Genomic DNA, 27,357 nt, shown 5'->3' with positions numbered 1-27,357 from the left:
CTCGAAATGACTCGAAAAAAAAAATTATATAACTTTTTATATAACAATATATTACATATATTATTTATATAATAATATATTATATATATTTATGTCCAAGTTTAAATTATAACACCTCATGTGGCAATGTGGCTAGTATCTTCTTTTGTATATATTTGATTCAGGTTCGAATCCCACACTTTACATTTATTTTTCTCAATTTTAGTTTCACGAGCCAAACACGAACACGAGCCAAACACGAACACGAATATTTAAATCGAGCCGAACACGAACACACTGTTCACGAACCCATTTCGAACACGAGCCGATTTCGAACACGAGCTATTTCGAACGAGCCGAACACGAGCCAAGCCTGAGCTCGCTCAAGCTCGGCTCGTTTACAACCCTAAATCGCAGAGAGGAAAAAAGGAGAATCGCAGCAGAGAGAGTCAGGTGATGAGAGTAGAGAAGAGAAACCTAGGGCACGGGATGAGGAGATCATCCCAGGATATTATCGCCAAGTTAAAACAGGAAATGCGGGCCACAGAGTTCGACCCGCGACCGGCATGTAATAGAAAAGGATCCGTGCAGATTCTCGAACACACTCTAAACGCATGAAACAAACAGCAGGGGCGGCGTTTTGAAAACGCATAAGCAGCAAATAAGCTACCCAAAACAGACCCTAAATCTTATTGATATAAAAGTGGAGGTATAAGTGCAGATTACATGACTCTAACATTGGAAAGAGATAAAATAGGAAAGCACACAAATAGAAAATACATAAAACATGAAGGAAATATAGAAAAAGGAAATAAATCAATGCTAATAACTTTTAATATCTCCTTTAGTAGGGCTCGAGTTCTTTTGCACACGTGCAGGGCTAACGAAAGCTTTTTGTCTTCTTGGTTCAATTCCACGCACCAGGAATCGTACACCTCTTTCCCATATTGTAACTCGTTGACGCAGTCCGAACCCAAACCTGATCATCTGCTCAATTTGGTTCGCCAGACGACGATAATCTCTTTGCTACAAGCACATGAGATTTGTCTTCTTTCCATTGTCAGTATTGCGGCCTTCGACCACATCGTCTCTTCTCTCGAGCCATTTGAATATCACACACGAAGGTAATCCTTCGATCCTTCTGTTGCCTTTCCCTCATCTCCTTACGTTTCTTCTAAATGGTCCTTGCTCGATATGACTTCTCCAAATACGACTCTCTGCTCAATACGAATCTTCGGATTATAACGCTATAACATTATATAAGATCTGATGTTACACTCTACTTCTCTCTTTCTTGTTTTGGCTTGCTTCCAGGGTGTCAAAGTCGTTCGGCTTCAATAAGGAAACTTCCTTCCTCATTTGCCTGGTTATCTGGCTTTAATTTTCCATTGAATTAAGAGGCGTTACATAAATCAACGTCGTTTACGTTTAGCTCTCAGTTGAATTGCAGTTAATCTTTGATAGCTTAAACTTTTCATTCTCCCGATTCAATGTTTGATTTACTTCTAAAAATTTAGGGCTTATTTGTTATCAAGTTTATTTATTTTTATTATTTTTTATTTTTTCATATATTTTTAAAATTATGCTTATTTAGTGTATTTTTTATATATATATATTTTTTTATTTTTAAAATCAAATTAAAATGTTTTCAAAAATACTTGGAAATAATTTTTAAATATTTTGAGTATTTTTAAAAGTAACCTCATCTTAATCAAATATGTCAAAAAATATTTTGTTTCAAATCAAAATATAAACAATCTGAAATAAAAAAGAAAAACTAGAAGATAAAATACAATAATATTCTTAAATGGCCCCTTGACTATTGATATTGAGCAAACAAGCAGATGGAACTGACCTTTGAAACTCTTTTTTTCTGTTTTAACAGGTGAAGTAGAAGCATTGCTGCCTGTGATTGGAATGCTTCTACAATTCAGTCCTGATGAGGTAAATCTCATAATTTCTAACCTTAAAAAAAATTCTATAACATCATCTTTATTCAACAATCCAAGTAGTTTATTTTATTTTATTTTCAAATAAAATACTTAATATTAGCAATGCAAGATGCCCATCAATAATACGGGCTGATGATCGACTGGCATCATTCTAACCAATATCGTTTGCATCTTCAACCTATATTTTCCTCCCAAACCTGTAGATAAGGAAGTGCCAACAAGCATACCGTTCAAACGTCGTTGCTTCAAGCCCATCAGCTTCTGTGGAATCCACACCACGCTCACTCTTTTCAAGATTCTCCTTCACAGGATGATATCAATCAAATCCTATCAGTCTGGTACCAGTACAATATGATTTAATCCATGTACACTGTTCATTTTTGATAATTTTTTTTTACAGCTAGCGGGCATATAACCTTTTTATATGGGATATATTTTCAATTAACATTTATGTACAGTTGTTTCACGTTCATTTGGGATGGAAAGTTGAGATAAACTTGTGATGATCTTCCAGTTTTGAACTTGGTATCTGCTTTTATGTGGAGACAGTTGATGAGCAAAAAAAAAAAAATTTGAAGGTGTATTTTGACTGATTAATTTTCGATTTCAGTGTATACTTTGCATAGAGATGAGGAATTTTGCATGGCTTTATTTACGTAGCTGGAGGTATTGGTGAAAATGGATTAGTTGTTTGGTGGCATTTATCTTATTAGATTTGAATGTGTGGGACAACCTATGGCCTGATATTATAAACTCTATACCGTTTTTAATGCAAAATCCATATTCCATTAAAGTAGACGCAGATAGAATTTGTCAATATGGTCGTGGTCCAACTTGATTTTGGAAGGAATTATCATTCAAAGATCAACTTAATGGTCTTAATTTATTTTTCCTCAAAGTTGTTTTTTGTTCTGTAGAGCTCACTTTAAAATGGGTTAATTTAAATAAAAAAAACAGATTTTTTACTTGCTTCAAATGACAAGTAGCATGTATAATAAATGTATTACAACACAATTCAATTTCTGAAAATGGCATGGTTAAAATTTAATTTAGCTTATTGAAAACTAAAATACTAATTCAAATATGAACCTTTTTTTTTTAATTTAATTCAATATTTAATTGCATTTTATTTTTGTTAGTACTAGGGAGCTTAAAATTGGACTTGAATGTGGTAGAGAATGGTCTTGTTATACCTATCATACATAGAAAAGAAATATTGAAACTAAATTGAATAGCTTAAAATGAACTTGAAATTTTAATGGAGCATTTAGTAACATACCACTCCATTCCTATGTACTTACACATCTAACAATTAAATTTTACTTTTTATATTTATACCACTTAAAAACTTTCACATCACATTAAAAATATCAACTTTTACCTTTTTAAAAAATGAAATGCATTTGATGCACACGTAAATACATAGTAAAATTAAAATTTAATTGTTTGATATATAAATACATATTAATTGAGTGCTATGCATGGAAATGCCCCAATTTCAAAATAATCAGTCCATCAGCCCATTCCAACCTTTTAAGAGAAATATTTTTTTGACAATTTCATCACTCTACCAATACTTTGTTCTATCGATATTTTATTAAAACAATGATGATAAACTAACTATTTTATTCTCCCCTTCAATCATCCTCTCACCAGCTTCAGAAATTGGTGCACCTTTCATAGTATCCATAATGATTTTTCCAAGCACAATTCTGCTTTCATTCAAATCCCCTTTCTTGAGCAGCTCATAGTTTATCTCATGCCTCTCTCTCCCCTTTTTTGAATGGAGATTTTCTGCTTTCTTTGCTTTGGATGAATTGTCTTCCTCCTTGCAATGACCGTTTATGCAAATATCAACATCAAAGAGTTTTGATACTTTCCTCCCCATGTTTGGAGAAACAAAAATCTACACAATTCAAAACAGCAAGTTTTGAGTATAACATTATGCCGCATTGCTCGATGATAATCCAAGACTTGACATGCAATTTTATTTACCAGAATTTGCATATATATTAAAAAAGGTAAAAAAAGAGAATGATACATTAATAGATGGATCTCACTTACCAGCGCTTGAGCTGATAATGGAGGATTGTATTTGGCCAATGATTGTTGAAGAACCTCTGAATCAGTTAAAGCTTTAATGGAAGACTTTACCAGTGATGCAAACCGTGAAGTTTCTTCTAAAAGAAGTTCGTCTGCTTTAGCTACTGAGGATGATAAAATTTCAGGAACGAAGTGAATGAGATTATCGGAGCTTCCTCTAACATATGCCACAGCTTCATTCCATGTCCCATGGTACAGTATAGAAGAAAAAGTCCAAATAACAAGAGAGTCTTGAGGATTATGTACCAAAGCCAGATGAAAAGCCAACAATCCTAGCCTGTTTCACAAGATGTCCGCTTTAATCAGCTAGATTATCATACTTAAACAACTTCAACTTATTCAACTTTATAAATCTGACATAATTGGTAAAAAAGAAGATGGTGACATTAGTCATGCAGACATGCTTGTTCATTGAGTCACACGAGCAACACGCGTGCTAATTACGCATGCCAAAAAGCACGAGAATGTACAATATAGAACAAATAATGTCTATAAAAATACTATTGATTTTTTACTCGAGCTGTCCTCTATGATGCCTGAGATTTGTATAGATGACACCAATTTAATATGAACGTTGATGACATCTTTAGAAATGCAACATTTACTAGGTTTCTTAGAAAGTGGAAGGTGGCAAAGAGCTCAAGCAGATTAGGGGCTCGTTTGGATTAGCGTAAAGTCCCCATTCGTCATTTCAAAAAGAAAAAAAAATGTAAATCATTTTCTTGTAAAGATTTTCGAAAAATGCCATAATTTTGTTATAATTATGGAGCACAATTACTGTTAGGCTTTTCCACTGCAGTTCATGGTCTGGCAAACAGTCAAAAATACCCTCAAAAAGCAGGAATCACGTACGATCTCACCAATAGATGGCGCTCTGAAACATTTAATCGGTATGAAATTTATCTGGGCATGATCTAGTATTTTCTATGCCTTGAAGCTGTAGTAAAAAGATGAAATAAATGACTACTACGAAAGCTTCGTGGGAAATACAAATGCCATCATATGACAGATTGAAAAAAAAATTTTTAGACTGTTCAGCATCAAACGTCACATGTATATAAATCTGTCTTAAATGGTACATTGAGCTTTACTCAGAATTAAAAACATGCATTTATGAAATAAATGGCTTTTTTTTTAACTGTCAAAGTCAATAGTTTGATCGTGGCACGCGTAAATACATCATGAGTTCAGAAAAACCATCTGGGTGCTTAATTTATAAATAGCAATGCTATGGATGGTCTGTGTGTAATTATCCCAAGTGTTTAATAGAACTATATGTCATGGGCTGTCAGGTATGTATAACTTCTTAACTACTAGTATTTTGAGAAGGTTATTGTTTCTTAAACACATGCACGCAACCTGTAATAGACCAATATTTTGGGAAATAAAAGTTTCTGATTTTAAGCCAAATTTATTAAAAGGACCGTTTTTTTTTAATTTTTATTTTTATTTTTTATTTTTTTGCAATTGTCGAGCAAGTTTTCAGGACTACACAAGTGAAAGCATAAACTTTTGGTTTTCTAATTTAAAAAATTGAATGAGTTATCATTTAGCATCTATGTATTTTTTTTTTGGTAAAATTAATTGAAGAATTGAAATTTGAAATTTATTTAAAAAAAAAGGTATTTTAGCCTTTTATATGAAAAAAGTTCCAGCTAATAATTTAGCCAAACAAATAATAAAGAACTTTTTCATTCAATAATGGACAAAAAAGGTTATATACGCAAGCAGTAGCATGAATGGAAAAACGGAGAATTTTGATGTCAATCTACATGCATGATATCTTTTATCAGCACTGATAAAGACAGAGAAAGGATGTAGCTATACCTATGAAAATGCTATTCTGGCTGAATCAACTGGCCGACTGACATGGCAACAAACATAAGAGATATCTACGTGATCAAATTACAAATCCCTCTCTCTCTCTCTCTCTCTCTCTCACACACACACATCTTTCAATTATATAGCACCCAATTCTCAAATCAAGATCATTCAGTTTAAAATTCACAAAAAATTAGTACAATCCCAAATTTTAAGATGATTTGTTCATGCATTAAAAATAGTAAAATAAAATTCAATGAATAGTCTAGAAATTGAGATAAATAATTCATTGATTACATACAGTGCTCAAGTTAAATGAAAGTTTTTAAACATGCATAGAAAGACATAAGACTTCCAGTCGATTTTATTTCACAAAATAAATGTAGTTGTCTTTTCAGTGGGGTGCACTACAAGGTCTATATTTCTTCATCAGGTTTGATCAATGGTAAAATCTTCAAGAAGAGGGATTAAATTGAATTACCTAGTTGTTCTTAGATTACATATATAAAATGATAAAGTTGATTTGCATTTGAATATAGCAGCATTAAAAACTAATTATGTGAAGAATGGATTTTTCATGTAAAAGAATAAATACTACTAATTTATATGTATACATAACTAGTCCAACTTTAGTAATGTATTTCACTAAACAAAATTATCAAATACACTCTAATATCATTAAAAAACATCTAAATAATTTCTAACCATCTAAAGGACTACAAATTGAAATTCCAACCATCTTCTTATGAATTGGAGTCATTAATTTAGCAAATTCTGTGCACTTGTTTGATGAGTAGCCAAGCTATAAAGTCTTTGAAATTTTGTGTATCACTAATTTTAAGTACTGTAAAAATATTGAGCAATTACAATCTTTCATTTAAAATAACTATTGTAAAATCAGCCCGTCTTGTTGATTGTAAACGTTTTTTTTTAAAGACTAAGTTTGATATTTTATGTCTTTTAAAGAATAAAATGAACTCCTTTCATTTCTAATCCTTTGGTTCTAGTTATTACAATATTTTTATGAATGAAGATTATCTTCATACTTTGATAACTGCTGATCAAGGCAGGGCTTGGATAAAATGGACTAAAGATCTTTTGAATATCTCAGTTATGGATATTGATGCTCAATTTATTCATTGTCATGTTTATGTATCTTCTTTGGTAAATTTTTTTATGATTGTTATCTATACGGATAGAAGTGCTAATGTTAGGAAGAAGTTATGGAATTCTATTATCAATGTTGTAGAGAATATGACATCTCCTTGGATTATATTTAGAGTTAATTGTATTTTAAGGATTGATGATAAGGTTGGAGGTGTTTAACCTTTACCGTCCAAAATTATTTATTTTAATAATTGTATTTATAGTTTTGGACTCATTGAGATGCATATTTGTGGTTATTCTTTTAGTTGGTGTAATAATCAAATCTAATTATCCTATAAAATGTCTTCTTGACCGTGCTTTTTACAATTCTACCTTGTTGGATTTCTTTCCAAATTCTTTTTACAAAGTTTTAAAACCTTATTTGTCGGATCATCACCCTATTTTAGTTACTTTGGTAGCTCTTCTAATGTTCATTATAGATTTATGTATAAGAATTATTGGAGCTATTGTCCCGATTTTTTAAATATTGTTAATATTGGATGGAGAATCTCTTTTAATGGGGATCCTATTTTTTCTTTTTGTAATAGACTTTGGAATGTTAAGCTTGCTTTTTAAGAGTTGGAATTGGAATTCCTATAAGTTTTTCTCTCATTACATTGCTGGCCTTAATGTTAAACAGAACAAAATTATGGCTGAGTTGGAAAATTATCCTTTGTCTAAATGTCTTTTAGAGGAAGTCTCTCTCATTCAAAATAATCTTTCTAATAATTCTTATTGTAACTATAAGTGGGCCAAACAAAGAGCAAAATGTGTTTGGCTAACTAAAGGAGAAGATAACATTAAATTTTTATATCACAAAACTAAAGTTTAGGGTAATTCTAACTTTCTTAAGAAGATTTAGTTTATGGGAATTATGTTCACAATCATGATGATATTATTCATGAAACTATTTCTATTTATTCTAATTTGCTTAATGTTCCTTATTCTAATCATTATATTTTGGGATATTCCTTTCACATTAACACTGCTTTTTCTATTGAAGATTCTTTGTTTTTGATTCAAGATTTTTCTGACGATGATATTAAAATGATTTTCTTTTCTATTGGTTCTAATAAAGCTCATGGGTCGGATGGTTTTACTTTTAAATTTTTTAAATATACTTGGGATATTATTGGTAAGGATTGTATTATTGTTATTAAGTATTTTTTCTTTACTTTTAAGCTTTTAAGCATTCGACTATTGTGCTTAATTCTAAGAGTTCTTTGGCTAACTCTTCCTTTGATTATCGTCTGATTTCTCTTTGTAATACTTCTTATAAATTTATTTCTATTTTATTGGCTAATAGATTTAAAATTATTATTCCTAAAGTTATTCATCATTCTCAAGCTGCTTTTCTTAATGGTCGTGATATTGCTGACAATATCATTTTAGCAAATGAATTTTTTTATAAATTCAATTCCACTAGTTGTGCTAAAATGAATATTTTTAAAGCTTTTGATAGAGTTAACAGAGACTTTTTAATAAAGAGATTGCATAAGATTGGTATTCCTGCAAAATTTATAAATTGGATTTTCGTTTGTATATCTAATGTTCATTTTTCTGTTATTATTAATAATGATTTAAAAGGATATTTCTCATCTTTTTCTAGCTTAAGACAAGGTTGTCCTCTTTCTCTCTATCTTTTTGGTATTATGGTGGATTCTCTTTCTATTATGCTTGATAGACAGTTGGATGATCTTGGTAATGCTATGCATATTAAAAATTTGATTTATGTTGATGATCTTCTTATGTTTAACAAATCTGATTCTATCCATTCAAATTTTATTATTGAAACTTTCATAAATTTTTTTATTGCGTCCAATCTTCACATAAATTTTAGTAAATCTATTACTTCTTTTTTCTAAAAGTGTTGATGTTGTTTTACAATCAATTTTGCAGTTTATTTGGCTTTACTTTTAAGAGCTTGGCATGGAATTATCTTGGGGTTGTTATAAAACCTTCTAAATTAGTTATTAATGATTATCATAATCTTTTAGATAAGATTCATTTTTGGTTTGTTGGTTAGAAAAAGAAGCTTCTTTCTGCTGTTGATCGTTTTCAGTTGGTAAAATTTACAATTTGAAGTTATCTTTATTATTGGTTTCGTTCATCTTTACTTCCTAAAACTTTAAGGAAAAAAATTTCTTCTTTAATCTCTAAGTTTCTTCTTACTATTGATGATTCTAGTAAGCTTCATACTATTTCTTGGAAGAATATTATTCTTCCTAAGCATGTAAGTGGTTTAGGTTTGCCCTCTTTAGATAATATTAATACTATGTGTAAAAGTAAATTATTTGTAAAAGTTATAATCATCCTTCTTTTTTAAGTAATTGGTTGTTTAACCATTACGGTTCTTTATGTCAAAAAATTAGTTATTGTTCTTCTCCTTTTTGGAAAGATTGCTTCTAAAGTCAAATCCTTTTTAAATTTTCATAATGCTGATGATTCCTCTATGTTTTTTTATTTTTGATACTTTATTGGATGGTAAATCTCTAGTGAAAACTTATGGTGATCCTATTTTTACTTGGTTCAACATTCCTCTTAATTCCAAGTTAAATGTTATTATTTATAATAATAGATGAAATTTCTCAGGAAATCTTAATGCTCCTCCTTTTTGCATTTAGGCAATTAACAAAATTCCTATTACTAATGGTCTTAATTGTTCTTGGAGGAATGATTTGTTTTTTTCTATAAAGATGTTTACATTTCTCATTATAATTCTTTTTCTACTGTTAATTGTCATAATTTAGTTTGGTTTAAAGGCTATACTTTAAGATACGTGTTCCATACTTGGGAGATCATTGTTAAAGGCCTTAAAACTATGGAGATTTTACATATTAGAGGATTACATTTCAATTTAAATTGTATTTCTATCTTGGTTGATTGTTATTACTGTCTCGTTTTGATTCTTTATTATTTTTTGTTGTTGTTTTGGGTTGTTCTTTGTAATTTTGTCTCTTTTTATGTTTTCTTATAATATAGAGTGTTATTTTGTATAGTTTATTCACATTTTGCTACTGGTTTTGATGGTTGGCAAGTAAAAATTGTTTTGATGGATGATGGATTTTAAAGGCTCTAACTAATTTGTGTTCTTTGATTGCTTGTTTTATCTCTGTTGAATGTTCTTATTCTCTGTTGAATGTTCTTATTTTGATTCCCTTTTGAAAAATTTAGTAAATAGTCATTCTTTTGTTGTACCTTCTGATATTTTTTATTTCATTTATTATGTTGATAACTTTACTTATAAAACTAGTAAGAGGTTTTATTTATTATATTTGCAAGTTGTGGCTTATACTAATTAGTTTGAAAGAAATTCCAGGATCTTTAGAAAAAAATGTTAAATCTGTGGAATTTAATATTAATTATATTCATCGTTTAATTGGTTACGTCGAGGAAATGGAAATTTGATATTAAATCTGATATTTCTAACAAACTTTTTTATTACTTATAAGTTCTCTTGTTCTATATTGGTTGATTGTTATTACTGTCTCGTTTCGATTCATTATTATTTTTTGTTGTTGTTTTGGGTTGTTATTTGTAATTTTGTCTCTTTTTATGTTTTCTTATAATATAGGGTGTTATTGTGTATAGTTTATTCACATTTTGTTATTGGTTTTGATGGTTGGCAGGTAAAAATTGTTTTGATGGATGATGGATTTTAAAGGCACTAACTAATTTGTGTTCTTTGGTTGCTTATTTTATCTTTGTTTAAATCAATGTTCTACTTTATTTCATCACTTCTTAGAATTTCTGAAGTCTTATTGGGTTTTAGTATTATACTGATGTTTTTTTTTTTTTGCTCTTATATTTTCTTATGGTTTGTTCCTGACTGAGCTTTTGGACTTCTCTTTGGTAGATTTTGTATTTCGTCTGTTTTCCTTACTAAATGATTTTTATTTAATGTATATCTGATATTTACTGATAATTCAGATACCCTCTTGCTCTTTACATTATTAGGCTTTGTTTTTAGGTTTTAAGCTATGATGTTCCCTTTCACACTTACTGACTTTGTAGTCCTTTAGAAACTATGTCTTGGTATATTCCTTTATATTTAAATTTAGATGGAAACTTGGTTTCAACCATTTATTTTTAAGGATTTATGCTATAATTTTGTTTCTCTAATTTCTCCTTGGAGTTATTAGGTGTTGTTTTTGGATGAGCTGAGCATAATCTTTTAATATTTTATTTCTTTTAATTCTTTTATATTGCATTATTCTTTTCTTGTGTTGTAGGCTTCATTAAGAAACTTCATGCTTTGGTTATTCTCTTTTGATGATCGGTTCCATATTTTTTGGAGGTGTGTTGCTAGTGATCGAGATGCTCCAATTTTCTGAAATTTGAAGATCTAAATATCTGAAGTTTGAAGCTCCAATTTATCTGAAGTTTGAAGATAGTCCTTCTTTAGTTGTGTCGGTTTTTGTGGTTAATAGTGTTGTTATTATTTTTTGTTCTTTTTCTCTTTTATTCTGGATTATTCTATTTGTATTTTTTATCTTATTCAATAAAGCTGGGTTAGGCCATCAATTTTCCCAAAAAAAAAAAAAAAAAAAAAAAAATACAATCTTACATTTCATCCTCATTGCATCAAAACCTAAATGGAAGGAAAGTATTTCTTTATAGGAGTGGAAATTAATTCTTATAGGAGTAGAAATTCCATCCCTTAAACATCATGTTTTAGTTGAAAATTGAAATTGGGTTATGGGTGATGTACCTATTCAATGGTGAGGTTTATCACAAAAATAATAACTGAGACATTCTCGTTGTTGCTAATATATCATCAATATTAACAATTGTTTTTGGAAAAAAATAAAACGAAATAGAAAGAGAACAAATAAGAAAAAAGTAATTTTTTTAAGGCGGATGGAAATAAAACCATGAAAATGACGTTCAAACAAACTTGAATTTCATTGCTTACCATAAATTGCAACTGCATGGGTGGTCAGCTCTAAGCAGTTTGTCAGCATTCATTAACAATTCCTGCAAAAGAAAATAGCATTGTGAAAAAGCGGAGATAGAATATATAAAATTACGCTTAATAGATGGGATAGTCATTAATGCGAAGGAAGACTAATATGTTTATAAGACAGTTCAAATATTATTGATAGAAAGATTTTTATTTTTATTTTGTGTGAATCAAAACATGATGTATAACCAAATTTGAACTGCTCATACAACTAGTGCAATTATTACTCATAATTTCATTAACACGGGAGTGCATTTGCCCTAGGATCAAGCATTGTTCTCCCACAGCTCTCATGGGCGAGCAGCTCCTTTGCTCTTTTTAACCATCACTTTCTCGTCTGTGAGGCCTTGTGCACGCAGCTCATCTTGTACTTTCTATCAAGCCACTTGTCTGCTTCTCCAGCTCTCGAACTCAGGCACAGCACGACCTCTCTTTTTCTCTAGTGCCAAGGCCTCATGTGTGACATCTCATTCTTCATGTGCTCAAGTTGTGACATCTCATTCTTACTGCACTTTCTATCAAGCCACCCGTCTGCTTCTCCAACTATGAAGGGCCTTCATCTATTCTTTCTCCTATTCTGGTTTTTTGCTTCCCTTTGAATCTGGCACTGCCTTGATCACTGTGCCATGGCAGTTATTTTGACTTTCATTTGGAGTCTTCTTCCCCCCATCTTTTCTCATTCTTCTTGTACTTTCTATCAAGTCACTCTTTCTGCCTCTCCAACTAGGAGAGGCCTTCATCTACTCTCTCTTATTGTGGTTATTTTGCATTCCCTTGAATCTGGCATTGTCTTGATCACATCCTTGATTCAAGACGATGGCATGGCAGTTATTTTGACTTCATTAGGAGTCTTCTCCCCCCCCACCCCCCTTCCCTCATTTGCTGTTGGCTCTTCAGCAGATTATACTACTTTCGTCTTCCGCATTGTCTGCACATAGGATTTCAGTTGAAACCCAATTCGTCGCCACCATATATTCTAGTGGCTCAGATAAATGCAGAGGGTCCCCCTCCTATTTTCACACCTTCAATAACTGCTCTTATTACTGACAAAGGGTGAGAAGTCCTGCGAATGCGGGAAATCCCACGATGGGATCAGCTCCCATTTGTCATATCTGGACCAAACCGGTCCCGGGTTTTTTTTTTTTAATGCTGAGTCGGTCCTCTTGGACCACTACTAATTATCCTGTTACTTTTTTTTTTTGGGTTTTATGTTGGCACTTTTTGGCATGTGTCAGTTTAGGACAGCAGACAGCGTATGTTTTCTCCCTTCAAGGGCTGCATTAAAGGGATTGGGTGATGATCCAACTATAACTTTCCCAAGGTGGTGATTATCATCCCTTATCCCCTTCCGCATACTCCCACATTGCTCTCGGCCACTCTTCGCTGATACGGCGCCCGGAACAGCCTCTTTGTGCTGTTTTTTTGTAATTCATGCTTTCTAGCTGCACTCCACGCCCCTTGAATGCTATTCTAGCTGCCCATATCCATTTCCATTGCCGCCTAGCTGCTGCTCCGGCCACGAGGAACGCCCCTCTGCAGCCTTTTCTATTGTTCCAGCAATTCCGAACCACTTCCCTGCCACTGTCCTAGTCCTTCCCACTTGTTGTCATCGTTGTTCAAGCCCTCCATGTTTGTTTTTGTTGTTGTTCCAACCCTCCTTTGCTGCCATCATCCAAAACAGTCGTGCAACATAAATAACTATTGTGTGCTTGTTGTCTAAAACCCAAGAAAATGTTGCTTTGATGTTTCTTGTTTGCCAACCACCTCACCCACCATCCCTCCACCTTCCAGAACCTCGCCAATCACCACCACCACCCCGAGATTCACCCTAACCAAGTGTCAAAAGAACTCACCACTTTGACTCCTATCTGAAGCCATCTAACACGAGAGTGCTCCCGCTTCAGACAAGGGACGCAAGCCGCAACTCGCACTATTGCGAGAAGCGACAGACGAGAGACGAGCCGAAAGTCTTGTTTTTCTTCATTTTATGTTTTTTTCTATTATCTATATATGTGTTGTACTAAAGATTGATAGTTAGTTTTTTGTGTGAGTTTCTTTAGGACAGCCGTCGGTATTCGTTTTCTCCATTCGAAAGCGGTACCCGATGGATTGAGTGGTTCTCTGAGTGTATCTCTCTCCCGAGGTGGTGATTATCTTCCCCTATCCCCTTTTGCATCCTCCCACATCACTCCCGACTGCCCCCTTCCCTGGTACAACCGCCCGGAACAGCCTTTTTTTGTTGTTTTCTTCAGTTCCTGCGTTTCAGCCGTCTTCCCCGCTCATTGGCTGTTGTTCCAGTCGCCCATATCCACTTCCCTTGCAGCCTCGCTGCCGTTCCGGCCACCAGAAATGCACCTCTGTAGCCTCGGCTATTGTTCCAGCCATTCTGGACCACTTCCCTGCCACCTAGCCACTTTTCTGGCACTCCCCCTTTGTTGTCATCATCTCGGATAGCCACTGTTGTGGCACTCTACCTAGCCACTGTTCTATGCAATGTTAATATCTGTTGTGTACTTGCTATCCAAAACCCCATAAACTGTTGTCATGTTGTTTCCTGCTAGCCAACTACCTCATCCACCATCCCACCACCTTCCCAACCCTCACCAACCACCTCCACCTCCTTCCCAACCCTCACCAACCACCTCCACCTCCCCTAGATCCAACCCTAGTAGGAATTAGTGTGTTTGTTGTTATTTCCCATTTCAGTTGGTTGTTTGTAAATTCCTATTTGTCAATAATAATATTTACTTTCCTATTGTTGGGTGGGTTAACTCCGGTATCACCACCTATCAATCTTATTTAGATTGTATTCTCTCAATTTTACTTTCTGTTGCTAGAGTCCAGAATTAACTGATTGTTAATCCCCAAATCCCTAAACCCTCAATTTGCTCATTGTGAATATCGGTAAATGGTTAAATTTGACGGCAGCAATATTTTTAGACATAATTCTGATTCAAGTCCCAATCAAATGCAAGGAAATATAATCATCTGGCGCAAAAAAAACATATCAATGTTCAGAACCAACCGCCTACACTGCTATGCCCTCATCAAATCAAGCATCTTGGAATTTGGAACCAATGTTATTAGACTTGCTTTGAAATTTGAGACTACTCTGTCTACCCCTACTTTATAAAGACCCAAAAATGACATGTATATAATTAAAAATATTAATATTAATATTCTAGTAAAACTATTGGATACTTTAAGAATTAAACATCAGCATGTGTGTTTATTTAAACTAAAATGATTTTTTCAAAATAATTAAGTTATTAATTAATTACTTAAGAAAAGAGAATAAAATAATTTTTCTAAGAAAAACAATATGAATTGATGGTAATCAGTTCATTGGAAATGACCATTAGCTAGTTCGTTGTTACAAGAAAGGGGAGACAGACGAGGTTGAACAAATATGGAGAGGAAGTTGGTAGTGGCAGAGAGTGAAATAGAAAGGGAAGGCGCTAGGCAGAGCGAGAGAGAGAGAGAGAGAGAGAGAGAGAGAGAGAGAGTGGGGAGGGGGCAAATACAATTGAACTAAGGAGCAAGGAGTGAGCGGGTGAAGCACCGGCACTCCAAGGTTTGAGCTGATTTTTGGGGAAGAGAAAATATATTTCTAAAGCTTCCTCCTTTCTTTCTCTTTCTTCAAATTGAAAACTTAGACCAAAATTTATGTATTGTGTTTATTACTATCACGCTAAGACTACAAATAATATGTATTAATTTCTCTTTCTTTCATTGCAAGCTCATCAATGAGCACGAAAAAGGCTTCATTGAACATTGAAGAATTCAATAAATTATCAGCAGAATGTAAATGAATGAATATCATTTTGAATGCACAATAAGAACCTAGACAACATATGCATTGAATCTGCAGCATATACATGCATATGAACAAAAGGAGTTCATTTTAAAACTCAAAAAAGAAATATGTGCATGCATCAATGATAAAATGCTTGTGCAAATCACAAAATTAGATATGTTCAACCATATCACAAGATGATTTTTAAAATGTACTAATACTTGTGCAAATGCATCATGCATATGAATCGCAAATCATGCAAGACCATTATGCAGGTGCCCCAAGAGCTACGCAAATCACCACATATTAAACATCCGAATGTGCACCAATCAACATGCTAAACACGCAAACCAGCGATCAAAGAGTGTTGAATGGACAAATAATAAACAAAATCATTTGCTCTGACAAACGCGTTGGTAAATGAATGTGGTGTAGACAAACATAAAATAAGTTTGTGTGCATGTACTCCGACGAATGAGTTAAATGTCTGAATTTAAAATCTAAAAATACCAACTAAAAATATAATAAACTCAAACTCAAATTAACTCACTCTTAGATACCTACAAATAAGTTAAAACATCAGTAATTATATTAAAAATATGAACCCTCATTATCAAAGTTAAAGGCAAACGCATTAAACTATGTGCACTCTCAAACAGATCGCCTTTTTTTGTTAAAATAAAGTCTTAGGTCAAAATTAGTTAGTTCGATCCTATTCCTCATAACTGATAAGACTAGTATTTTGGCAATATTCAAGCCATAAACCTCAACCAAATTAAAAATATGAATGATACAAATAATTTTTACCTTGATTATGATTGGGTTAACAAAAAATTCAACCAGGGGTCAAAATTTCTAAACTAAAAATACAAATATTTCTAGCAAGATACTTCAATAATGATAGTATAGATAGAATCTTTTAGCAGAAATGGATCTTGTCAGTAAAATGCCCTTGAGTCCTATGCAAATCATCTAGGGGGATAAATTCAAATAAAGGAAGTTTAAATATACAAAAATATTAAGAATATTATAAATTTTAAAGCATTGAAGTGGAATATATCATCAATGCTAAAAAACTAAAATTCAGCCACCCCAACCCCCTCCCCCTCCAAAACAAAGATCTATCAAGAAAACAAATATAAGATTTGACTTAGTACATAAGAGGCAATATCATCTATGGACACTTTTCAACTATCTCATGTCAATAAAGGCATGACTCGTACCCTCTGACTATGTTATTTTGCCCCTAAATAATACCACAAAAAATAAGTACAGACAGAGCCCTTTAATCGGATGATTTGTTCCTCAATTGACATTATATTATGATTCTAGTAGAAACCTGTGTTAACCAATGGCTTCGCCCATTAAATTAAGAATATCATATGTACTTCATAAAGCACAAAGCTTTCAATTAATTAAGATCAACTTATAATTATTCCCTTAGACAAACCCAGATCTTCAAGTTTCCTTGAACGACACAGCTCATGATTATTCAGAATGACTCTTTGGTCAACTTTATTTAGCTAACTCCTAGTTTAAGTTGATATGGGTCCCCAACATTCTTGGATGATAAAATCATGAGCTTTAAATTGAAGCCATCATCATTCCTCAGAGCATCATCCTCTTTAAGCCAAAAATGATGAACTCTGCAGTATACAACCATATGCAAAGCAATTAGTGACTTAACAACTAGAATTAATCAGAAGTTCTCTCACTAGTGGGAGAATAATTAACCAAAAAGGTTGGTATTTATGGAAAACCTGAAACTAGATTTTAAAATCTTCTCAAAATGAGGATATAATCTATGGATGGAGAGATTTAATATGTTTTCTGAAAATTTCATCTGGAACATTAAAAGGCTCACATAAGAGTAAAGGCGTAAATTTTTGAAGCACAGATCACTTCTATAAATACTCAAATTGAGCTTGAACTAAAGCTCAAATAGGATTTTGGTTAATGAGCTCAAGCTCGAGCAAGCTCTAACTCGGCTTGGCTTGATTCAATCTACAAGCAAGTGCACAGTTAAGATTGACATAAAGTTTCAACCACAAAAACCTACAGATCTCGTAAAGCCTCATATGGAAACCAGGGTTAGTGCATATGCACATTCATTTGTATAGGATATGCATGACTTACATGTGAAAATTCATAGAAAATTCGCTACTAACAATGATAACTGTAAGCTATCTACTAATGTGAAAAAGAGTTGAGTGGAATTTAAGTACAAGTGCATTTGAATTTAGAAAGGATTCCTTCAACAATCTTTAGAAAATTAAATGCAAAAACAAAAAGAAATCCTTCTACATACTATCGTGCTTAGAAATTCAATTAAAAAGTACAAATAAAAGCTAAGTTTGAATTTAAGATGCCTGGCTTTCTCGTGTGCATAAAATAACTTCACTTTCCACCTAAAGCACCAAAAAAAATAAGTGCTAAGAAAATCTTACCATCAACATGATAGGCATTTGAGCGGATAGGTTATTACTTTGAGATGCCAGATAAGTAGCCTGTATATGACGAGAGAAGCAAATTTGAACTATAATCTCTCTTTTCAAATAAAAAACTTGGAGCCATATGTGCAGATGATGTAATAAATATTCCACTCACCTGAGCAGGGAGCAATATTTCAAGCAGTTTAAATCTCTCAAGTAAATTAATAGAGGACACAGCTGCTCCATGTGCCATCATAAAATTCATTTCAAGCATTAATCTTTCCTATAATGAACAAACATGACTTCCATGTTATTATAGAAGAAAGGGTTGCTTGCAATCTTGCACCACAGGAATATTATTCATATACCTTGTTAAGAGTGAGTACGGATGAAGACAAATCTTGTATTGCAGTTTCTGTTTCCTTGGAAAATTTTAAACCCAAGCGTGCTGCTATTCTCATGCCACGGAGAATTTTGGCTTCACCAAAAAAAAAAAAAAAAAAAAAAAAAACCCCCCACACAAAGAAACCAACTTAGTAAATGCGCCTATGAACCCGTAAATTAGAAGGATAAAAGAGAAGAAAAATAAAATGAACTAACCACAATCCTCTTTAAAGGCTAAATGAGGTGGAATTACTGTACGCACCTAAATAACAAAATGCAAGTGGGAATGAAAACCATCAATCTCAAGGACAAGATGTAAATTAATACAAATTAATAAAGTGTCAAAATAATCCTCTGACTACTTACATGGGGTCACTATACTCCCAGAATCTATAAAAATTTCTTTTAATATGAGTTGAAATAGTCCCCCACCCATGGAGGACTATTTTAGCACCTGTTAAAGGAATCTGAAAACTAATTTGACATTTTTATAGGCTCTGAGACTAAAATGGCTCCCTGCAAAGAGTCATGAGACCTTTTTGCCACTTTTCTCTAATACAAATTTACCCCATATACAATAATAAGAGGATAACCACCTTGGATGCCCTTAAATCTTTTAAACCACCAACAAAGTCATAGATTTTGAATTTGAATGGGTCAAAGAACAAACTGTTGCCAAAAATTATGATAATCAGGAGTAACTTATCTGTATGAACAAGGGCAATTCTTAGATAAACAATACCACGTCCAGCACAGGAAAAATGTAATAATGATTTGCAAGTGACAGCCAATGGGTAATAAAGTTGATTGTAGCTATCATATACTAACCAATTAATTGTAAAATCCCGCTCCATGCAGTTCTTCCAGCATGCTAAATCTCTGTTATTACAATTACTTGATTTTTTAGGTAAAATAATTTCTTTTTGTTTATCTCCACTTCTAGCAATAGTGTTGAAGCTAGAAACCTGGCATGCCATCGATGTAATCAACCAAGTGACATTATACATTCAAGCGGGGGTGAAACTCAGATACAGTAAAGGCAAACCTCAATAACATTGCCGGAAATGTAAACCTGGCATATAGGGAATCGACGCCCTATAATAATACATCGACGAAAGTGCTTTTTAATCTGCAAGAAGAACATTTAAATACAAAAAAGCATCCGAATACTAAGTGTACAACCCAATAAGGCACAGCTGTCAATGAAAGAGAGTAGCAAAACCTGTTTTAGACTAGCAGTGGTAATTACATCAAAATCTTTCGGTGTTCTTTTCAGAATTAAATCCCTTACGCACCCTCCAACAAGATATGCTACATACCCTGCCCAAGTAAAAAATTTGAAGGGAAGTTAAAGAAAAGATTGATAATAATGTTTGATAAACAAGAAAGTATTATTCAAACTAAGGCTCCATATGAGAAGACTTCCACCTTCAATTCGATCACACTAAACACTGCTGTCAGAATTATAGACGCTTTGCGGCCGAGCGTTTTCGGAACGTCTCCAGACGTCAAAGTAGAAGGACACAAAGATTTCACCATTTCAGAATGCTCCTGAGGAGTCCCGTTCTGCAACGGGACCGAAGCTCCTTCAAACGGAGCCTAATAAAGGGCTCTTGTTTTTATATTTCTTGTTCATAATTAGAGAAAGTAGAAACGATAAGTTGGTGACTCACCAAATCATGTAACAAAGTTTTGTATGATTTTTCATATAATTTAAGAGTATATGAACTTTTCTGTTCTTTAATCTGAGATTAAATAAAACAAAATTGATAAATCAGGCATTTAGCTGCCTTAGTGCACAGGGTTAAAAGGAGAAAGAAACTGCCAAGAGGAACTTGGCATCTGGCATTTGCATGAAGGATATTGTGACATAATAATGGTTTGGTTTACTAACATGCAAAATTAATGTCAATGTCAAGAGTTCTTTTTTCATGGCATCTTATTCACCATAGAAACGAGCAGATGTTCAAAGATACAACAAATAGACATACACCACTCACTACATATAAAGAAACAGTGACCAAATTTGATATTTTTCAATGCTAACACTACCCCTCAAGCAAGAGTACATATTATCACCAGCTCCGGCTTGTTATATAATCAAGAAAATGGTGGATAAAACTCTCTACTAATAGCTCTTGTAAAAATATCAGACACTTACTTTGAACTGAAACATAAGTGGCAGTCTATTAGAAATGCCAAATGAAATGGAATCAATTACAATATGATTGATTCTTTCATGCAACAGCAGGTTATTGGAAATAAAGATGGTAGCATGATTTTTTGTAGTACAAATCACAAGTTATTGAATATAAAAAAATAACTCCCTTAAGATTATATTTATCAATCTCATTTCACATGCAGGTCAACACTGTCATTGCCGGTCCAAAGCCCGGATGTGAAAAGTGGATGGTTGTGTTAGGTAATCGACAGCCAGCATAAAACTTGTCGAAAGAATCATGGCATGAATCCTTTTAATCATTGTGTAAGTGTTAGGGCGTCCCCTGTAAGCGACGCGCTGTATAGCCAGAATACAGTGAAAAGTGTGCAGAACTGCTACACCGGCGCCCGGGTTTAGTGTCAAATAAGCAAGGATTCCCATATTACGGACGAATGCGGTTAAAGAAGCTGGTCCATGAAAATAATGAAACTAATATTATGATAGGAACTTGGAATATAGGTACTCTCAATGGTAAATTAATGGGTAAATTAATGGAAATAGTTGATATTATGATTCATAGGAAAATTAATATTTTATGTATTCAAGAAATTAATGGGTTGGAGAAAAGGCAAAATAGATTGATAATTTAGGTTTTAAACATTGGTATTCTGGTAAAATTTGTATTAGAAATGGTGTAGGTGTAATTATAGATAAGAGTTTGAAAGATAATGTTGTAAAAACTAATAGAGTTGGAGTTAGAATTATAGCCCTTAAGATTTTCATTGATGCTAAGATTTTTAATATTATTAGTGCTTATGCTCCTCAAGAAGGTTTAGATCTAGGGTCTAAAGGTAATTTTTGGAATGACTCAAAAGATTTAATACAAATGATACCTCTTTAAGAAAGAATTTTTATTAGAGGAGATTTATATGGACATGTCGATAGAGTGGCTGAAGACTTCAAAAATACTCATGGTGGCTATGGTTTTAGAGTAACTAATGAAGAAAGTAGAGTTATTTTAGATTTTGCTTTCGCGTATGATTTTGTTATTACTAATATTTTATTCAAGAAAAGAGATGAGCATTTTATTACTTATAAGAGTAGATCTAATAAAACATAAATTGATTATTTTCTTATGAGAAGAAGAGATCGTCGAGATTGTAAAGATTGTAAGATCATTCCAAGCGAGAATTTAAGTACCCAACATCGTTTACTAGTTCTAGATTTTAAGATTAAGAGATGTAAAATAAAGAATACTAGGACTTATCATCATAGAATTAGATGGGAGAACCTAAAAGACAAATAAAATTATTTTTATGAATAAAATTCAAGTTTTCAAAATTTGGGATGTTCATGAAGAAGCAAATATTATGTGGGATAAAGTAACAAATACTATTAAACAAGTAGCAAAAGATGTGCTTGGGGAATCAAAAGAAAAAATTTTTATGAATAAAAATAGTTGGTGGTAGAATAATAATGTGTAAAAAAAGATAAAATATAAGAAGTTATGTTATAAAAATTGGTTTAAATATAAAAGCTTAGAGAACTAGAAAAAATATTAAACAACTCGCGGGGAGTCTAAAAGATCAATCTGTGACACTAAAAATTCTGTTTTTAATGATTTTTATAATAGATTAGATACTAAGGAGGCTCAAAAATATATATATAAACTAGTCAAATAAAGATAAAAGAAAAGTAAAGATTTAACTTAAGTAAAGTGTTTAACTGATGAAAATAAAAGAAAAGTAAAGATTTAACTTAAGTAAAGTGTATTAAAGATGAAAATCAAAAAGTACTTTTCTTACAAAAAGATATTCAACATAGGTGGGTGAGTTATTTTGATTAACTTTTTAGTGAAATTTCTGAAAATATGTTTGACCTTAGTAATCTTAATATAGTGAATAATAATAAAACGTTTCATTTTTACCGTCGCATTAGTGAGGTTTAAAAAAAAAAACCAAGGGTGGAAAGTCTGTAGGACTTGATGATATCCCAATTGAAGTGTGGAAATATTTAGGAGATTTGAGAATTTCTTGGCTTATTAAACACTTTAATATTATTTTAAAAACTAAAAAGTTGCCTGAGGAGTGAAGAAAGAGTATTTTGGTCCCCATTTTTAAGAATAAAGGGGATGCACAAGAGTGTACAAATTATAGAGGAATTAAGTTGATGTGTCATACTTTAAAGTTATGGGAGAGGGTAATTGAATATAGGTTAAGACGCATTACAAAGATTTCGCATAATCAATTTGGATTTATGTCGGGCAGGTCAACTATGAAAACTATACATTTATTGAGAGGTTTGATGGAGAAGTTTAGAGATAATAAAGATAATCTACATTTGATTTTTATTGATTTAGAAAAAGCTTACGATAAGGTTCCAAGAGATATCCTTTAGAGAGTTCTTGAGAAGAAAGGTGTTGATATGACTTATATTCAAGTCATTAAAGATATGTATATAGAGTTGTTACTTGTGTTCAAACTGAAAGAAGGATTGACCAAATGTTTTCCTATTTCCGTTGGATTACATCAGGGATCGGCTTTAAGCCCGTATATTTTTGCTTTAGTTATGGATGGTTGCTTTAGTTATATTTTTGCTTTAGTTATGGATGGTTTTACTGGACATCTACAGGAGGATGTAGCTTGGTCTATGCTTTTTGCTTATTATATCATTCTCATGGATAAAATGAGAGAAAAAGCCCAGAGAAAACTTGAAAGTCTAAAGGCCTTCATTTAAGTAGACTAAAACTAAATACATGGAATGTAATTTTAATAGTAGCAGCTCTAGTAACAGAAGTGACTTTGGGTGATCAAATTATTAAAAGGTGTGAACAATTTAGATATCTTGGGTCCGTTTTTCAAAGCGATGGTGATATAGATGGGAATGCTAATAGTAGAATTCAAGTTGGTTGGTTGAAGTGGAGGAATGCTTCGGGCTTTTTGTATGATATTAAAGTACCGCTTAGACTGAAAGGAAAATTTTATAAGACGGTGGTGAGACCTGCAATGCTTTATGGCGTTGAATGTTGGCCTTTAAAAGAGAAGCATAATAATAAGTTAAGTGTTGTCAAGATGAAAATGATTAGGTGGATGAGTGGCTTTACATTTAGAGACAAAATGCAATATATCCGTGATAGGATTGGTGTAGCTCCTGTGATAGACAAAATTAGAGAAAGTCGTCTTAGATGGTTTGGTCACATTAAAAGACGACCATCTAATGGTCCGATTAAGAGAGTAGATGTTTTGGATTCGACTTGTATTAAGATAGGCAGAGGTAGACCTAGGAAGACTTGGGCTTATTGTATAAAAAATTATCTTAATTTACTAGAACTAAATGAAAATATGAACTAATAGGACGCAATGGAGAAAAAGGATTCATGTAGCCAACCCCACGTAGTGGGATTAAGGCTTTGCAGTTGTTGTATTTCACATGCAGATCATAGTTTTGTATTCAGTCATAGTACTAGATTTTACTATAATAGTTTGTTTCTTAATTTTTCAAGTGGTCGAATGTCAACCAAAATTTAAAGCCGCATAGATTTATCATAGTGAATATTAGGTCGACCAAATTTGATGTGATCAAAGTTTGTGAGCAAAAATCTTGGAAATCTGCCAAAGAGTTTGATTAGCTTGTTTCCATAACATCGTTGGTGCCAACGAGAGTTAGCCATCATTGTGAATCTTAGTAGCTTTAAACGAAGTGTCAATGGACCCACAGAAAAATTCCATTTGTGAATTGATCAGGAACTACGTATCAAAGTTCCAGAGTTTCACAAATTGGTCAGGCATTAGTAATGGCTTGATCTATCCTCCCAAAGCATAACACAATTTTCTCAGGGTACTTGGAAGGGCTTCAAGTTTAAATGGATGGGTGACTAAAAAAAAATTTTGAATTAATGAAGAATTGCTTGGCAGTAGCACTGATATTGACTCCAATGAAAGTAATTGAAGAATTTCTAGTCTACAGTAATGCATCACTTATGGGGTCCTAGAAGTATTTTAATACAGTACAGTTGTGTAATTGTGTATGCCATCCAATAGTTAAAGCCCATCGAAAATATTATCCCAATCTAAACTTGGAGATTTTGAGTTGGTGAAAATCATTTGTGCTCTCAAAATTTGGTGGCATTATGTTTACAGAGTTTGGGTAGAAATCTTCATTGATCACAAAAATTGGAAGTACATTTCAACCAAAAAGAATGTAGATTGTAGTGACATTAGCTAAAGTTATTGAAGGACTATAAAATAGAGATTAAAGATTAAGTTTCCAAAAGAGCCAATATTGTCACCAATGCACTTAGTAGGAAGAGCCTCGAAATTTCAGGGAGTCGGGCAAACAAATTGGAGATCAAATTTAATCGGTTAACCCAAGCTTAAAGGAGAGAACCTCAACTCATCAATCGGGTTCACCATATGTTGAAACGAAGGTTGAACAAATTGAGACTGAAGAAAATTGAGCATGAAAAATGTCCGACCCAAATTTCACCTCAACAGAGAAGGGAAGTTGTCATCCCAAAGATGGGTATGTGTTCTTCAGATATAACAAGGGGCATCCTCCATGAAGCGCGTCCTTCCAAGAACTCCACCCATCATGAAGTTGATAAGATGTACGGGAATTTGCAATCAATTTTGGTGGGATAGATTGAAGAAAGGTCGTAGAAAATATGTGACCAAGTACTTAACTTGATAATTATTGATGATAGAGCATCAAATATTTGTTGGACGACTAAAACTCTACCAATTCTTACCTGAAAAGTGAGAATACATTATTTTTTATTTTATAACCAGACTGTCAAAGAATAACACAAGATTAAGATATGATATGGATTATTGTAGACTCTTTAGCTCGCTATAACATATTTGACAACCACAATTCATGAATCAAACCACTAAGGTTTGCGTGAGGTCATTGTTCACCTTTATGAAGCCTCGAAGAAAATTGTCTCAAATCCAGATGGTGATTTAATTCATGGTTATGGAAGCATGTATAACAAGTAGTGTGAACCTAACTAAATTTTTGCACCACTTTTCACCCACAAAATAATGAGCAAACCTAGAGGACTACAAACTATGAAAGATCTTCTCAAATTGTGAGGTTCAGACTTTGGAGAAAGCTCATACAAAGATTTACCATTGGCTAGATTATGCTGCAACAACAACTACCAAATCAGCATTGGCATGACCTTGTAGGAAGCATTGTAGAAAAGATGTTTATCGTCCTTGTGATGGATTGATCTAGATAAATGCGAAGCTTTCAGAGAAAACCTAATGAAAGGAAAGTCTAGAATAATAAAGTATAACAATGTATAAGGGAATTTTAAATTAGGTCATATGAATCCTATGATACCAAAGACAGAGATGCTAGCTTGCGCAAGAAGATCAAGTCTTTATAAAAGTCAATTCCATAAAAGGTGTTAAGCAATTTGACCGTATCAATCAATCGACAACCAACTTAAAGTACCACCTCTTTTCATTGGAGTATATAATGTATTTCATGCAAAGCCATACATGCTCAAATACTGAATACTAACTTTGAGGAATTGTATATTTCACCTAATCTTAGCAATAAGTCGAGCCCATTTGGATTTTAGCCAGACAATAGCGGTGAATTTGTGACAGAATTATTCTGATGATCAAAATATTATGGAACCAACAATGAAACTACTTAGGAGATATAAGAAAATTTAATACTCTCATTTATTTAAGGTGTCAAAAATTAAGTGTGAATTTTTCTTTTAAGAAAAGGGGTTATCACAGCCTAAGCTTTAAATAAATATATTTGAAATTATGCTCTTTAGGATGACTGATTTCATCTGATTAAATCTAATCGACTAGCATCTCCAAAGGCTATCCAAATGGTTTGGCTAGTTTGTTAAACATTTTAAGGAACCAATTAGTGGTTCGCCCCGGGCCGAGAAGATTTCGTATAATTTTGAGTAGCTCTTGACAATGTGTCATTCAATCAAATAAGGCTTTAAGATTGATTCCTTTCCAATCGAATTGACAAATCCTTTTGAAACAATCTGCTTGGTAGATTTTGACTTCTCATATGAAATCTCGTAAGAAGAATAAATTTGAATTCTAATATATTGAGGTATCTTTTGGTGTAAATGTTGGAATTATAAAAACTCCATAGTTAAGCATGCACATACAAGAGCACGCTCAGGATAGGTAACCTCTTAAAAAGTTACAACGATGGGACAAAACCGTGAGGCTATCAGGCAAAAGCAGGCTATATCTTGATGGATGGAAATTCGAGTTGTTACAAATGATACAAAGCATTACACTAGCATGAAAATGAGAACTAAGTGCAATGCAGAAATAAGTTTTACACCATGGGAGTCAGCTTTTGAACCCTATATGGGACAAAGTGCAACATGATGGGAGCCATATCTTGACTCTGCAGAGCCAATTCTTGAATCCTTTCAATCTGGTGTGATTTTGGGTTACGAATACTGATAAGGATGTCATTTACTTAAGTGGAGGAGATTGTAAAATCCCTTAAATATTATGAAGCCAAACTCTTTAACAATGAGGTGTCTTTGGTGTAATTGTTAGAATTTCATTAGAAACTCCATGGATAACAGTTCAGGCAACTACAAACGGTATAAAAGCATACAA

At 33.0% G+C, this 27,357-nt stretch overlaps 2 protein-coding genes across 2 annotated transcripts in view; one reads left to right on the top strand and one right to left on the bottom strand.

Moving 5' to 3' along the window:
• LOC110025995 (protein GRIP) overlaps positions 1-2,506 on the top strand; it is a 39,589-nt gene extending 37,083 nt beyond the window's left edge. The window contains exons 21-22 of the mRNA XM_020726728.1: positions 1,865-1,923; positions 2,135-2,506. Of these exons, the coding sequence (XP_020582387.1) occupies positions 1,865-1,923; positions 2,135-2,245 (170 nt within the window). The 3' untranslated portion in view covers positions 2,246-2,506. The remainder of the gene's footprint in view (positions 1-1,864; positions 1,924-2,134) is intronic.
• Positions 2,507-3,427: 921 nt separating this feature from the next.
• The window catches only part of LOC110022613, a 28,064-nt gene continuing 4,134 nt past the window's right edge, over positions 3,428-27,357 (bottom strand). The window contains exons 4-14 of the mRNA XM_020721658.1: positions 19,799-19,896; positions 19,622-19,705; positions 19,405-19,541; positions 19,173-19,245; positions 18,793-18,838; positions 18,561-18,670; positions 18,368-18,475; positions 18,208-18,267; positions 11,917-11,978; positions 3,996-4,311; positions 3,428-3,837 (exon numbers count right to left, since the gene is read on the bottom strand). Of these exons, the coding sequence (XP_020577317.1) occupies positions 3,529-3,837; positions 3,996-4,311; positions 11,917-11,978; positions 18,208-18,267; positions 18,368-18,475; positions 18,561-18,670; positions 18,793-18,838; positions 19,173-19,245; positions 19,405-19,541; positions 19,622-19,705; positions 19,799-19,896 (1,403 nt within the window). The 3' untranslated portion in view covers positions 3,428-3,528. The remainder of the gene's footprint in view (positions 3,838-3,995; positions 4,312-11,916; positions 11,979-18,207; positions 18,268-18,367; positions 18,476-18,560; positions 18,671-18,792; positions 18,839-19,172; positions 19,246-19,404; positions 19,542-19,621; positions 19,706-19,798; positions 19,897-27,357) is intronic.

This window comes from Phalaenopsis equestris, unplaced genomic scaffold, assembly GCF_001263595.1.
Source record: "Phalaenopsis equestris unplaced genomic scaffold, ASM126359v1 Scaffold000002, whole genome shotgun sequence".
Classification (NCBI taxonomy): Eukaryota; Viridiplantae; Streptophyta; class Magnoliopsida; order Asparagales; family Orchidaceae; genus Phalaenopsis; species Phalaenopsis equestris.
Note: the sequence above shows the minus strand (reverse complement) of the source record. Positions and strands in the feature narration are given on the sequence as shown.